This window comes from Cynocephalus volans, chromosome 1, assembly GCF_027409185.1.
Source record: "Cynocephalus volans isolate mCynVol1 chromosome 1, mCynVol1.pri, whole genome shotgun sequence".
Classification (NCBI taxonomy): Eukaryota; Metazoa; Chordata; class Mammalia; order Dermoptera; family Cynocephalidae; genus Cynocephalus; species Cynocephalus volans.
In genome coordinates, this window is record NC_084460.1 from 132,560,456 (window position 1) to 132,575,973 (window position 15,518).

General features: G+C 40.4%; 1 protein-coding gene across 2 annotated transcripts in view; it reads right to left on the reverse strand.

Moving 5' to 3' along the window:
- Positions 1-2,485: 2,485 nt before the first annotated feature.
- Positions 2,486-15,518, reverse strand: part of TMPRSS7 (transmembrane serine protease 7) — a 36,139-nt gene continuing 23,106 nt past the window's right edge. For both annotated transcript variants that reach the window (XM_063114756.1, XM_063114764.1), the window contains 7 exons: positions 15,076-15,183; positions 12,848-12,958; positions 11,933-12,049; positions 10,846-11,017; positions 8,608-8,876; positions 5,487-5,623; positions 2,486-2,656 (listed from right to left, as the gene is read on the reverse strand). In XM_063114756.1, the coding sequence (XP_062970826.1) occupies positions 2,486-2,656; positions 5,487-5,623; positions 8,608-8,876; positions 10,846-11,017; positions 11,933-12,049; positions 12,848-12,958; positions 15,076-15,183 (1,085 nt within the window). The remainder of the gene's footprint in view (positions 2,657-5,486; positions 5,624-8,607; positions 8,877-10,845; positions 11,018-11,932; positions 12,050-12,847; positions 12,959-15,075; positions 15,184-15,518) is intronic.

The following is a 15,518-nucleotide window of genomic DNA, read 5'->3' on the forward strand; positions in this document are numbered from 1 at the left end:
TTGATGAAAATTAAGCATTCGTGAATGAGGCACTCTATCTAGATTTGTTTTTGCAATTTCTTCAGAATTTATTTCTATAGGGGTAGCTTTTTAAAATGTACTGTTACTTCGCAAATAGTTCTCCTTAGTATAATTTAAAATTACTATTGACTCAGTTGCTTTAGGTTGTCCAAAGAGTCAAATTTAAATAACATTAAGAAATTAAAATATTCTTGTTAAGATTTGCTGACCAATATAAGATTTTCAATTTTGCTACTCTTGTCATAGTACTTGCTCTTCTTTCTTCATCTCCGTTAGGAGCAACTAATTTCCCCCAAAGGTTGTTATATAAACCAAAAAATAAAGTAACATCATCAAAGTGTATCACCAATGCATTAAAGCATCTCATTATCTTCAAACAGGTCTGTGCCTCTTGAAAACACAACAGTCCATACCCACATGTTGCAAGCACTTCTACTCTCAGCATCAACAACTGGGTCAGCCACTCGTGCTAATCAAGCAGAAAACAATGGAAAAAGAATTGGCTGACAGGGTGGTTCATTTGACAGTTTTCAAGGCACTGTGAAGGAGAATATGAGTCCCTACAAATTTCCCCCAGTAATGTGGCACATGAAATGCTCCGCTATTGGTTTATGAAGGCCACTGCTCTCGGCTAACAAAACCAGTCTTGGGATTTGCCTCAATTTGCCCCTCTGCAAGAAGAAAGTGAATATTCCCACATCATTCAGGTTCTAAAGGCATCTTTAGATACCTTTGGTATGAAATATCCCAGTAAGTTAGGTAAGTGTTTCTCAAACTTTCCCCAACCCAGCACTGCTGAGGAGCATATGTACCTTCACATTAGCACCAGCAAGTATCTGTATTGGTAGTGCATAGGTGTAGTTTGAAAAACTCCGATGAATCTGATAGATCATACCAGCTCTCCTCCATTGCCTAATTGAGATCAAACTTATGCAAAGGACTCGTGTATGTTGTGAATAGCAATTCCATGCCTTAGAAATGACTATAAAATAAAAAATACAATTCACCTTGTACATAGGTCACAACCATTCCAGGCAAAATAAACTTAGGTTATAAGAACTATCAGTCTAATTTGTTCTTCTAGACAGTGGATTCAGTAGCTAACTACCCCCTGTGAATTAAGCAGTACACTTGGCCTTCTGAATTGCACCAGCTCATAGCCAGTTTACTGAAACCTTAGGGACCATTTCAGAGAGGCGTCCTTAAGATGTTTTATCCTTAATCTGAGGGAAACAGTCTTTTAGCAAATCAAAATATGTTCTGTGAACTGGAAAATATTATCTCAGAGAAATCATACCAATATTTCAGTCTTTATCTGATCTGAGAGATGACAATTTTTGCTCTTTCTCCTTTTGCTGTTCCATTGAGATTTTCTGAAGTTCTATGCACTAGTCCAGACCCAACTTAATAATAGTATTGTTATTACTCCTTGACTTTGTCCCAGAGAAAACAAATAATATTCTTTCTCCCACTGTTTTTACCTGTTCATTGGTACTGTTAACTCTGTCCTCTGTTAATGAACAGTTTATTCTGAGATCAAGTATGAAACCCTCTAAATCAAGACAAAATAAATCAAGAACTAGGACGTATTGAGAGTAAACTGTAGGTTTACAACTATGCTATGTATTATAAGGCCCTGAAAATAAAATAAAATCTTGGTCACTGAGTATTTATAAAAGAATCAAAAGCCAGATAATAATATTTCTGAAAAATTTCACTTTTGCAACAATCATCCAAAAATTCCTTTGCCTTTTCACTGCTGACCAGCATTATCACAATTTTTTTGAATCCCATATATGTGCTTTCAATCCAACTTCCATAATGCTTCATTAAGTCATTTTTGTAAAGGTTGCTGTCACTTTTGTTTGTTGATTGATTGGTTCCTCTGTACACAACATTACCGTGCCATAGCTGAGGTAGGCCCGTTATGACATGATTGAACAAAACTGGATTGGAAAGCAACAGTGCAGGTACTCCCTCTGTCAATAACTGAGTTTTGCTTTATTTACATCTGTCAGGAAGATATTTTTGTGCATTTAATTTCATGGGAATGCTGAAGATCAGATATGGGTTTTACTAGAATTTCTTATTTCAGTAAGTCAAATTTATCTAAAGCCTTGTAAACATCTGCATCTTAAGTACAAACATAAAATAATACATTAAGTCCATCTGAACATCTCCCTCATTTCTTATTTGTTTTGGAGGCTTAGTTCATGACATTACTTTAGGTTTCTTCCATCCCTGAATCAATGGCCTTTTGATGCCTAATAACCAATATAGCTATATCCTCAAGACAATTTTTTATGGCGTATATATTAACTTGTATGTCTTTCAATAAATATCAAAATATGCAATCTGGCATTTCCAGTTGAAAAAAATTAAGTGACTCATTTTATTGATAATTATTGCATTCTTTTTAAAGAATCTATCATACAAATCACTGTTAAAAATCCAACTGGTACAATTACAAAAGAGAAGGAACATATTTATGAATCCAAGGAACAAAGTTTGACACCCTTGTATAAACACCGGGAAAGTTTGGTCTTCCACATCCATATCCCCAGCTAACAATACCAGTCAAAATCCATTTTCCATCACTTTTTCTTCGACAAGATAAAGGTCCACCCGAATCTCCCTACACAAAAAGATAATGTTAAATATGCAGTACAGTTGTCCCATGATCATCAGTTTCGTCGTTAATGTCTAATGGATTGTGTTCAAAAGTCCCATTCTGACATGTTTTTGCTTGGCTAATCACTACGCAGTTTGGGAAGTGTCAGGAAATAATGTGAAACTTCTAACGTTATTTTAGAATTACTCTTCCTGTAACCAAAAAGCTACATTTATTACAAGAAACTTAATTTTTTAGGCTAAGAACAATAGAAGATTATTGCTGGAGAAAACAAATCTCATATACCCCTAAACAGAGCATAAACCTCAGTAGAAGTAGTGATGCCAGAGGAGACGGTCTAGGGAGGCCCAATAGTTGACCTCAACCCCCCCCAGTCCTCTTACCATGTTCTTGACTCCACCACAGGAAAGAATTCCAGAGCAGAGTCACAGCAGAAAAGTGAGAATAGGTTTAATGTAAGGAATAAGAGATTCAGATTTCACACAGAAAGTGCAGCCTAGCTCCAGAGATGGAGCAGGGTCCACACCAAGTTTAACACAAAAGTAAGAAATACACACAAAGTTTAGTACAGAGTGTAGGCTGGCTCAAGAGAGTGAACAGCTGCTTGCTGAAAGTAAATTTGACACAAAAAGAAAGAAACACACACTCCACAGGCAGAGTGCAGTCTGGCCCCAGAAAGAATGAGCCCTGCCTCCTACCAAGATTCAGCTTTTATAGTTTATCTATCTATACATATTCAAGCTATCTAATGAATATTCAACTAAGGGGGTGGTTCCCAGTTATGTAACATAGTCTTGCACATGCTCAGTTGGTCTATTTTTAGGGCATGTTCATTGGTCAAATTCTATCACATGTACCAAATATATTCAAGAATATTCTGTGCTCTTTAGCACCCTGAGTAGAAGGTCATTCAAAGGGTAAACTCCCTTCCACTGAACATGCTTGGTCTCTAGGGTCGTATAAACCTGTATAAATTCCTTTTACTGGGCATGCTCAGCTACTGTGTTTGTATAAGTCTTCCCCTTGTGGTCTCAGTCTATTCTTGTTGGTACTGAAAATAAGTTCAACAAGCAGCAATAACTCTCTTCTATGGAGGGCCTAGAGAAGGGGTCTGAGACCCTGGGAAGTGGCTTGAAACCCAGGGGTGTGTCCTGAAACCCAAATCCGGAGAAACTGAGCACCTCCTATCTCAGTAGTAGCAGTAGTAGTGGTAGTAGCAGTAGTAGTAGAAGTAGTAGTAGTAATAGCAGTAGTAAGGACTAACATTTCTTTAGGGCTAGATATGTGCTAACCACTGTTTTGGGTCATTTCATCCTCATAAAACCTTATGAGGTATGTTTATCTTAGAAGACTGACTTCTATACCTGGGCCATGCAACTTCAGCAGTTGGCTCATGGTCCCAGGGAGGAAAGAAGAGGAGACCCTGTTTAGTTAACCAGGTCCAATGAAGCAACCCTAACAACCAGCGGCCAACAGTTGGCACAGACAAATCACTGTCACTTGAGTGTGCCTTCTGATATCTCAATTCTACAAAGCAAAGGCCCAAATAATTCAAAGTTTAAACATAATCCCTACAGTATTAATCCTTTAATTATGACTTCTTGGTTTTATTTTCCTATTTTGGAGGGTAGGTAAAGTTGCAATATACTCCAAGGCACAGATAAAAAAGCAGTCCAAATTTTCCCCTGTATTCCATCCCCACAATTTCATACCTAATTAGGTAAATTCTGACTAGTAGGAAAATTGTACTCTTTTTTTTTTTAACTGTTGTTGCACCAACTCTACTAATTAAGTCTAGTTTAACATGTAAACTTTGATGGCTGTGTGGAACAGGGCTATGTAAGTAACCAGCTGCAAGAATCACCCCAAACCTCGTAGCTTTATTAGTAGAGAGGCAAGGGTTCAAACCCCAGCTCAGACACTGAGACTTACTAGCCATATAACCTCAAGTAATTTACTTACCCTCTCATGCCCAGTCTCCTCTTCTCTAAAATGGGGATAAAAGAATGATTTGAATGAATTTATTTAAAGGACCTAGTAAAGTGCTTGCCACAAAATAGGAGCTCAAAAGATAGAAGTCATTATTATAATGAGTTTTTGTGGCATTGTGGCTAAGGTTGTGGGAAGAGTTCCCACTGTCCTCTTATCTTCTAAATCATCTGTTTATTCTTTGGCAATCATGTAGATGTCTGCATAAATGGAAATTTCAGGCTCAGAGAAATGTCCCCCCAAAGGTGACCTCCAACTTTCCAGGGGCCTACATGAGTATTGTCTGCCACCTCTCCCATTTCTTTTCTTTTTGTCTCAGCCTATGCTTCAAAGGAGTGAGTAAATGTAACCCTTGTAATTTCAGAAGTTAAATGGCTGCTGCTAAGGAAATAGGTAGCAGTCGTGAAACACAGTGTGCATTTGTGTGTCTTTGTTTTGCTTTGTTTTTTAGTTGTTGGTTATAAGAAAATCATGACAGAATAATGAATTTTGACCTCATCCTCTAAATGTTGGAGGAAAATACATGGGAACCAGAAAACTGAGTTCTATGGAGCCAGTTCTTTCACCACCTTTCCTTGATCTTAGGCAATTGAATTATAATTAATATCTGGGCAACTCAGATAAGGTAAGTGGGGACTGGCCAGTTAGCTCAGTTAGTTAGAGCACGGTGTTATAACATCAAGGTCAAGGGTGAGGATCCCCATACTGGCCGACCACCGGAAAAAAAAAGAAAAGATGAGTTAAGGTACCTGCCCTAGTTAAATTCCAGTGTTGTATAGACTCAATGTGAAACCATTTATGGAAAGTACTATATGTTAGGCAAGAGAAAGTTGAGACAACTTACTTTACAGGCATCTCTCTTGCCTGACATTACACCAGCACAGAACATCCGCGAAGTGATGATCCCATAGGTGGAAACACAGAGCGTTTGATCAATGAGCTCTACCTCTGCTTGCTGCAAAACAGGGGAGCCTTTATTATCTGGAAAACACATTAGAAGTGGAAATCATGGTAATGGTAATGGCTACACTTATTTATGGCTTCATTTGAACAATTAACTCACATTATTTCCTTTTATCCTCATAGCAATTTCTCAAGGTAAATTCTATTGTTATCCAAATTTTGCTGATGAAGAAATGGAGGCTTAGGAGACTAAAGGACTTGCTCAATGGCACACAGCTAGTGAGTGACAGCAGCATTCAGACCCAAGGTCTGACTCAATCACCTGAGCCGCTGTGCTATATTTCTTCAGCACGTACTTCCTGATTCCAGTATGTAGGACTGCGAATCAGCAACAATTACCAATATTTGCTGCTCAAGAGGGCTCCTTAAATAGAGTAGCATAAGTGATATATGGGATCTCTGAGGAACCATAAGAACCATAAAAACAGTTTGGATATAGCCCTTTTGCTTTCTTTTTAAGTGATTCAGAAAAATAAACACACACATACACACTCGTGCTTTTAAAGAAAATGTCTCATGATTAGCTTGTTAGGTAGAGTCTTTCCTCTTGTGATTTATGGTAATGTAATTAAAGCATTGAGCACAGTAGCCTATCAAGGTTGCAAGTGTTCAGTTAGCTGCTTTGCTTCACTGGGACCCTGAGACCTCAGCAAGCCCAAGGTGGGCAAATATTATTACTTCAATAACTAAATGAGGGCAGCAGGCATTTGTGAAGCTGCCCACACTGAATCTGTAGAGAGTGTCAAAGCGAGGTGGTAGGGCATGGTTTAAGATTTGTAGATGAGGGCTGGCCAGTTAGTTTACCCGGTTAGAGCATGGTGCTAATTATACCAAGATTAACAGTTCAGATCCCCATACCAGCCAGACCCCCCCCCCAAAAAAAAAAGATTTACAATGTTTCTATCCTAAACCCTTGGGAAGAACTACGAAGAAATCTGAGATGATTAGGAGATCCAGGGAAAGTATTAGTCCTAACCTTTGGGGAGACATTCGCAAAGCTTTGCATTCTTCCCCTCACTATATATTTGTAATAACCATGAATCCTGGACCATGAAAAACCCTGGCAGGGCGGATGTAAGGGTTCCCCTACCATACAGCCTGACCTTTGTGCATATTAAGAAAGATGCCCTGCGGTGGATTGAATGTCCCCCCCTCCAAAGTCATTAAAGCTTAATCCCCACTGTTGAGGGTGGGAAATCCTATTATGATAATTGAAAGGTGGGGCCTTGAAGAGGTGATTAGATTGTGAAGACCATGCCATAGTGAATGGACTAATCTATTTGATGGTTTAATGGTGGTGATGGGCATGGTTCTGAGGGCTTTAAAAGGAGAGCACGTGAGAGTCTCTCTCTCTCTCTCTCTGCTTCTGCCATTTTGCAATGTGATACCCTGTATCACTGAAGCCACTGCTACTGTGGTCACCAGATGTGTTCCCTGGACTTTGGACTTCCCAGCCCTGGAAACTGTAAACAATAAGTATCATTTTCTTATAAATTACCTAGTTCCAGGTATTTTGTTGTAGGCAACAGAAACAGACTAATACATGCCCTGTCCAACTGTAGGAGTTACAAAAGTCATCTCCTCTGAGTGGACCAAGTCTAGGCTGGTGTAAACCCCAGGCTGAATTTGCAGTTCTGGGAGCTAAGGGAAGGCTGGATTTCAGCCCTCACTCTTACCCCTTGGCTAGCTGCCCTGGTGCAGGACATACCCACATAATCTTCCTGACAGTGGTCTATGAGTCTACCCAGTGTCCACATTTGCTATGGGCCAAATGTGTCCCCCAAAAGTTTGTGTATTGGAAACTTTATCCCCACTATCACAGTGATAAGAGGGTGGGCAATCTAATTATGATATTTGAAAGGTTGACCTTCAATGGGTACAAAATTACAATTAGATAGAAGTAAGTTATGATGTTCTATTGCACAGTAGGATGACTGTAGTTAACAGTTAAGTTTTGGGCTGGCCAGTTAGCTCAGTTCGTTAGAGCGTGGTGTTGGTAACCCCAAGGTCCAGGGTTTGATCCCTGTGCTGGCCAGCTGCCCCCCAAATAGTTAAGTTTTGTATATTTCATAATAGCTAGAGGGGAAGCTTTTCAATGTTTTTGCCACAAATAAATGATAAATGCATGAGGTAATTGGTACATTAACTACCCTAACCCAATTATTATACAACATATATGTGTCAAAACATCAGATTGTACCCTATAAATATGTATAATTACAATGTGTCAATTAAAATAAGAAATGAAAAAATTAAAAAAAAAAAAAGAAAGGCGGGTCATTTGAGAAGTGATTGGATTGTGAGGACTGTGCCCTTGTGAATGGATTAATCCATTCATGGAGTGATGGGTTGATAGTAATGAGTTATTGTGGGTGTGGACTTGTGGTTCTATAAGAAGGGAGAGCTCTTGCTTATGCCAATTCTTGCCATGTGATACCCTGTGTCACAACAGGACCCTGAAGAGAGTTCCCACCCAGAAGAAGTCCTCACCAGATGCACTCCCTGGACCATGGACTTTCCAGCCTCCAAAACTGTAAGAAATAAATTTCATTTCTTTATAAATTACCCAGTTTCAGGTATTGTTATAAGCAACAGAAAGCAAACTAATACAGATGCACACGTGTGTGTCCTTCTCTCCTTTACAAAAGGAAATCACTCCTTTGGATGAAAAGAGAACCTAAAAATAAGGAGGAATTCCTCTTCTATAGTAGAAAACCTAGCAAACCCTTCAGAGTCTGAAAAAAGCCCACGCTAGCTAATTAATACTGCCTTGCTCATACAACCCCCCTCTGTCCCTTTATGAGGTGGGCCCTGCTTCTATGGGAGCAGGTGGAGAACATCGTAAAACAGGGATAATTCCCTCCTCCAGTGCAACCTTCCAGAGTTGCCAGGAGGCTCAAAGAAGGTGGTATACACGAGTCCTCCCTGTGAACCCCAAAGCTCCGCATCAACACAAGTCACCACCTGCAGGGGAGGGTATGACCATTCATTCACACACAAACCTGCTTCATGCCTTCGCCCCCAGCCAGTTACCCAGCACCTCTCCCCACTGCGCATTTTCTGGCCGGTGGGAGGAATGCATATTGGCTGGATGAGCTGTTTCAGGGTCTCAGGCCAGGCGACACTGAGCTGTAGCAAAGCAATATCATAGTCAAAAGTCTGGCTGTTATAGTACTCGTGGACCACAATTCTTCTCACTGGGGAGACAAACTTGGCATTCCCCTGCATATACATCCCAAGGTGAGCGGTCCACGGTGTGGGGTCTGACAGCCTGTTAGAAAAGGAAGGAAGCACAAAGTTAGTAGCTTGAAGAGCCACATATAGTTTGGAAACAAGCACTCTACAGAGAGCTGAGGGCTAAGAAAAGGAGGGTCTGACTTTCAGTGGCCGTATCTTAGCCACTGGCTCTTCCAGGGACATGGCAAGAAGCACAACTTCTCTGAGCCTCCCGTGTCTCCTTAGTAAAGCCAGAGATAAGTAAACTGTGGCAGGAGTGGCAAGGTACAGCAACATTCAGAAAATTCCCTCAACTTCCTAGGAAAATGCCTGGAAATTTTCTTGCTGATGGTATTTCATGAATCACGCACAAGTCAAGAATGGTGGTAATGAGAATTTGTTACATTCTTCCAATTCATGCTGACAATGGCTTTTGCTAAAGACAGACAGGGCCAGTAAGATGGTGGTCTGGGGACCCTACTACCCAATTCAAATGATATAAATACAAAGATGGATTAGAAATAGAAGTGCTATGACACCACCAGCAGCAAGGAGCATGCCAAAAGCATCGCCTCCATGTGGGTGGCCCACCACAGGCACCACAGTAACCACAGCTGCTGCGAAAGCAGCTAGACACCACAACCACCACGCAGATGGAGTGCATTGACACAAGGAGAGTCACCAGCAGAGATATAGAAAAGAAGAGGGTGTCTCTCTCCACAAAGCCCATTCCAGAGTGACAGAAGAAGCAGCTTATCTGTGATAATATTGGGGGACCTGATCACACCTCTCAGCATTGGACAGATCATGTAGGCAACAAATCAACAGAGTAACCATTACTCTTTCAGAAGGAGAGAAGAAATCTAGGGTTATCAGTGGTGGGAGCGGGAGAGAAATGGGGATGGGGAGAGATTGGACAAGGGGCATAAAGAATAAGTATGATTTGTAACAATATATATGCTAGTAATAATGATTTGATCAACATATCTCAACGTTGAACCCTCAAAATATGTATAATCAATTTTGATTCAATAAAAATTTAAAAAATAAAAGAAAGAAAGAAAAGTGCTATGAGTAGGAACTTGATAAAATTCCTTCTTGCTGACTACCAGGATCCTTAAAGATAACTGCTCCTCAAGTATTTCTATTCACAGGGGCACAACCTCCCTTCCCTGCCAAGTCAGTCCTTCCAGAATCCTAACCTTGACCCCATGGCCTTGCACAAGTCACAGAGGGGCTTGTAGTCTTCATGTGAGTCTTTCAACTCCACCAGAGTAGCAGTGGTGGTGAAGAGAATGTGGAAGCTTTTGAAGAAAGTAAGGAAAGAGCCCAAAGAGTGTGGTCATTAATCTGCTTCACTGACATCTCATGAGTTTCACTGGAGACCAAAGGACTAATAAGGTTAACACATTATTTGGAGAAGTTTCACAGCATAAAAGACTAATGCTCTAACAGAGGTGAAGCTATTTTAGTAATTAACATGAATCCTGTAATTTCTAGGGAATTACTATGAGAAATGAATGATATTTTTGTACCTAAGATCCAGTAGATTCCAAATAAGTTTAAGCTTTAAGTGAGGTTATTTTCGAAGCTTTTCTTTCAGTCCTGCTGGAAGAGCATCTGTTCCATAACAATTCCATTGGTAAAGACAGAGCCCTTCCAAAGTCAGTTCTAATGGACCTTTCCAAGATCCCCTCCTAATTTAAATAGTAAGCCCCATACCCCAGTCATTCTCCAATGTTCCTCTCCATATTCTCCACACATTCTCATAGGTTGAAGGTTCTATCTTATTTTCCCAGCCCTAGTAAAAGTCTATTTATCTTTGATGTTTCCTTTCTGTTCTTTTTTCTTAGGTATTATCAATAATACCTAAAAAGAATTGTTTGGCAGACAATTGGTATATTTTTTTTAAAAAATTAATTGATCGGATGACTTCAACAAGGAGCTTCTTCCTACAACTTGAGGGCAGGTGTGTGGTGTGTGGTCAGACAGTGCCCCTTGAGAGTAAGGACTGTGATCCCTACCTGCTTCCATGGAAACAGTGGGCCGCAGAGAGAAGCCACTCCCTGGAGATGACTGAGGCACCACAGGAGGCAGATCCAATGAAGTGGAGGCTCACTTGCCACGGCCAAGCCCCCTCCAGAGTGTCAGTGCCCCCAGTGATGCGGTGGAGGGTGGAGGAACTCCTGCTGCAGCCTTTAGTCGAGGAAAGGACATGTGGTTTAAAGTCAGACTTGGAAGAAAAACTGGAGATTAAGGCATGTTTAGTGCTGAGTTGGGAACTGATGCACCAAGTGATCTGAAATCTCCTGCTTATCTAGAGGAGAGGGCATATGCGGGCCATGTGAAACCAGCACCAGCAAACCACCCCCTCCTTCCTGAAACACGCCCTGACACAGCGTCTCTCTACATAATGATACATGTGTGGGGGAGGAGGGGACCTGTAGTAACAGCTGGATGGATATAAACAGCAGCACTTGAGTTAGGTTGTTAGGTAGAAAGATCAGTTTCAAAGGGAACCATGAACAAGTTGTGCTGATCTGAGAGCATTTGGGAGAGAATTTGTAAGTCCAAGACAAATGAAAACCTATCACAAAAAACCAGTTATCAGAGCAATTCTTTTCCAGTGTAAATAGTATTGGTAAGGATGTATAATTAACATGTTGCCACATGGCCAATTAGAGGCCACATGACAAATAAGAACATGTGGCAGATCACAGTTATTGGGTCTTAGTTAAGGAAAGAACCAGCACCTAACATTGCTCATGACACAAGGCATTATTAGCAAAGCCATCCAATGCGTTCCAGTATCTATTTCTTTTCTCATAGGTTTTTTATCTAAAATCTCCCTTGATGAGAGTTAATAGAAAGTGAAAGTCTCGTTGTAAACATCCACTGCATTAATGCTGTTATCAAGAAAGAAGACAGAATCCACTCTAGCATTTGTATTTCTAAGAAACAATTCAAACTCAGTTCACCAGTATTTACTACTGTTTCTTGGGACTGTGGCAACCTCCACCAAGGGGAATTACATCAAGAATCGAATGAAAATGAAAAATGGGTAAACTGCAGTGGGAATCAAGGAGTCAGAAGGAATGTGTTCCTACTCACTGCAACCTTCCTCATCACTTCCATCTGGACAGTCCAGTGTCCCATCACATTTTGCATTTTGTTTCCTAATGCAAATATCATTGTCACACTTAAAAGTTCTGTTGTTGCATGGAATACCTAGAAATGAAGAAAGGAAAAAAATGTTTTTCCTAGCCAGAAACAGATTAGTGTGAATAATGCTGAACTCTGCAAAGGACAGTTTAGCCACGCTATTTGCTGCTCTGGGAAAATGGCAGAAGCAACCTTGCAGTGACGTGTGCCTTCGCCGAAGCAGAGCATGTGAAAGCAGGCAGGCAGGCACATGTGCTGAGGGCCAATCCAATGGCCGCTCCTTTCTTCCACTGTAGGGGGCATGGGGAGATGAGAAGGAGTTGGCCCTATCAATGGCTTTAGCCCATGGTCTCTTTGCTAATGCCTTGTCTAATTCTCTGAGAAAATTTTTCAGCCAAAAATCACTACCGTACTCAATCTTTTTTTATTATGGGGCAGTGGAGAAATGGACAGAATTTGTGAATTATAGCACTTTTGTTTACAACCCTGGAGGTCTGTGTTTCTGCAGAGGCTAGAGAACACATGCCAACATGGTGCCTGACAATTTCCTCTATATCAGGTTCTCAGTATCCTACAACCTTGAGCAGCATTAACAGCAAGAAAGCAAAGAAAATCTGCCAGTCTTCACACATGAACACACACACACACACACACACACACACTCCACCACAGTTATAGTGACAAACTGTCCTATTTTGTCTGGGACTGAGGGGATTCCCAGGACAAGAAACTTTCAGTGCTAAAACTGGGAAAGTTCCAGGAAAACTGGGACAAGTTGGTTGTCCTAACCCAGCAAAGGTATTTCGACTCTGATTTAGGAGAGTTTTACAGCAAGAGCAGCAGGGCGCAGAGGTCCCTCCTCACTTTGAGTGCAGTTCTGCTCATCCTGGCCATCCTCACAGTCCCTGACACCATCGCAGACCAGAGGGCCATGCTGCCTGATGGAGCTGGCATTGCACGCAGGCTGAAGGGTCACTAAAATGAGAAAAGACAGAGTGCTAATGAGCCTGAGACATCAGCTGGGTTCTCTGATGACCAGCAGTGCCCCTTTAGGTACGGATCATTAAGATGATTTAAATAAAATAAAAAGTGCATTTTCCTTAAAACAGACACTTCTCTGAGGAAAAGAAGATGTTAAAACTTTGATGTCATTCCTAGTACTTGAGTTTGTCAGATCTGATTTTTGCTTTTGTGTAAATGTATTAAACAATGGTGGCTTGTTTATCGAATTACAGTTAAGTGCATCGTAAGTCATTTATTTTAAGGAAAATAAAAATCATAAGCTGTTATCTAAATTGAACTTGTCTACCTTCCTAAACAAAGTGGGAGTGTCCTGAAATTGGGGATTTTGACTTATTACTCTCTGTACCTCAAACTCCTAACCAAATAGTAGGTGCTCACTAAAGTTCTGTTGAATGAATTAATGAATGTGAGATTTCAGAGCACAGCAGACTTCTGATCTATATGTAAGGAAGTCTCTTTAAAATTACCTTATCTTGAGAGACCCATTTCCTGAATTAGGAACTACCAGTGTAAATCTATCACAGTTTTCTTCTTTGGAATATTTTCATGAATTGCCATTAGACCAGTAACAGGCACAGTATATTAGCAAGCCCATTTAGAAGGTGTGATTCATTAGACATTTCTAGGATTGTGAAAAGTTCTCAGTTTTATTATCTGCTCCTGTTTTTTCAGAGGTATCTCTTGTGAGGAGTAGGTGGGAGAACATTACTGCCCTGAAATAAATAGTTCATTAAGTCTCTAAAAGTACCTAGTTGACTCCTAGAGAATAGCTCCAAAAAATGGCACAATGATAAATAATGGTTACCAAAAGCCAGTCCTTATTATATAGTAACAATCACTTTTATTTGGTGCACCAGAGCAGAGAATAATAATGTTAAAAAAAAAAAAAACAGCTGAACCAAACTCAGTCACTATATAATGGTCACTACTTATTTTCTTAAGAAATGAAAGACTCTATAAATTGAAATGGTCATGAACCTTGAGTTAAGAGGGTTTTATTGTGTTTTGTCAATTATAAAAAAAAGGTAGAAAGTCACAGATTATTTTTTGTGAATATAATTTTTCACAATGATAGTATATTAACTATAATATGTCTCCAAGGACATTAAAAGTTTAAATAGTATCACAGTCACAGTCATATTTGAATTAAACATGCTGGACCTTTAGAAGAAAGGTTGCCAATGGTGTCACATCGTCCAGTGAATTGTCCTCCCCATATCACTTTCTGAAACTGGAGATAGATTCAAGAGGTTCAAGTAGTAGTGAAAAACCAAGACAGGGATTCTCCACCCAAAATAGGAATATCCAGTACCCCACCCTTTAGTCATTACCAATGTGATGTCAATGCAAACTGTACAGGTTAAAAAAACAAAAACAAAAAAAACAAAACCTCTTTCATTTGCAAGCCCTGCCTGTGCTCCATAAATGGGCATGCTGAGAGTTTACTTCTCTGCAGAATCTGAGCTTCTCTCTGATGGAGGATTTATGCTTTCAAATAGGATTGTTGTGTTTAAGATTGTGGTGGATTAAGTTATTAGCCCCGGATCTTCACTCCCTGTGGTAGTATTATACACCCCATCCTTGCCATGGCCCGAAGGTGTGCAGAGTAAACTTCCCTGGTCCTTGACTTTGGCCTCAGCTATGCGACTTTCTTTGACCAATGGAACACAGCACAAGTGATGATGTGCAAGTTCCAAGCCTAGGCCTTAAGAGGAACAATATGTTACTGCTCACCCCTCCTTTCCTTCTGCCACTGCCATGACTAGCCCACTGGCTCAATGAGAGAAAGAGCCATAAAGAGTAGACCTGATCCCAACCTGAGAAGAACCAACCTCAGGAGGACCCAGTGCTTGAGCCACCCATATGACCCTATCCTAGATCAGTCAAATCCCAGACATCCAATGAATGCATGATCAAGAATAAATGATAGTTGTAAGCCACTGAGTTTTGGAGTAGTTGGTTATGTTGCAACAGCAGCTACAAAGACCAAGGATATATACCACCAGTAACAATGGCCCTGAGAAGTTACTTATTCATAAGAAAGGCATATTAAAAGTTTGAATACCCACCACAGAAAAGTTCATCACTTTCATCAAAGCAGTCATTTACTCCATCACAGCGCTGGGCCTGAGGGACACACAAACCGGAGGAGCATCTAAAAGATCCAATGGGACAAGCTACAGGCAATAAAAAATAGAAAATCTTGAGTGGGTCACTAAAAATCACCAGATCATATTAGCAAAGAAATATGAGGTGTTAAGTGGTTAAGGAGTTGGCAGAGTAGCAGTAGTAATTATATAGTGTGTCCATCAAATCAAGACTATCGTTAATTGAAAGACAAAAATGTAGAACAAAGAAGAAAGCAAATTAACCCAACAGAAGCTCTCAGTGGACACTGCATCCCGGTCATATGCACAATCAAACTTCACTACCTCCACAACCTTTACTCACCTCTGTGGTTTTCTCATATACTTGAGGAATGTGGAAGTTGGACCTAGCGAGACCAGTGACT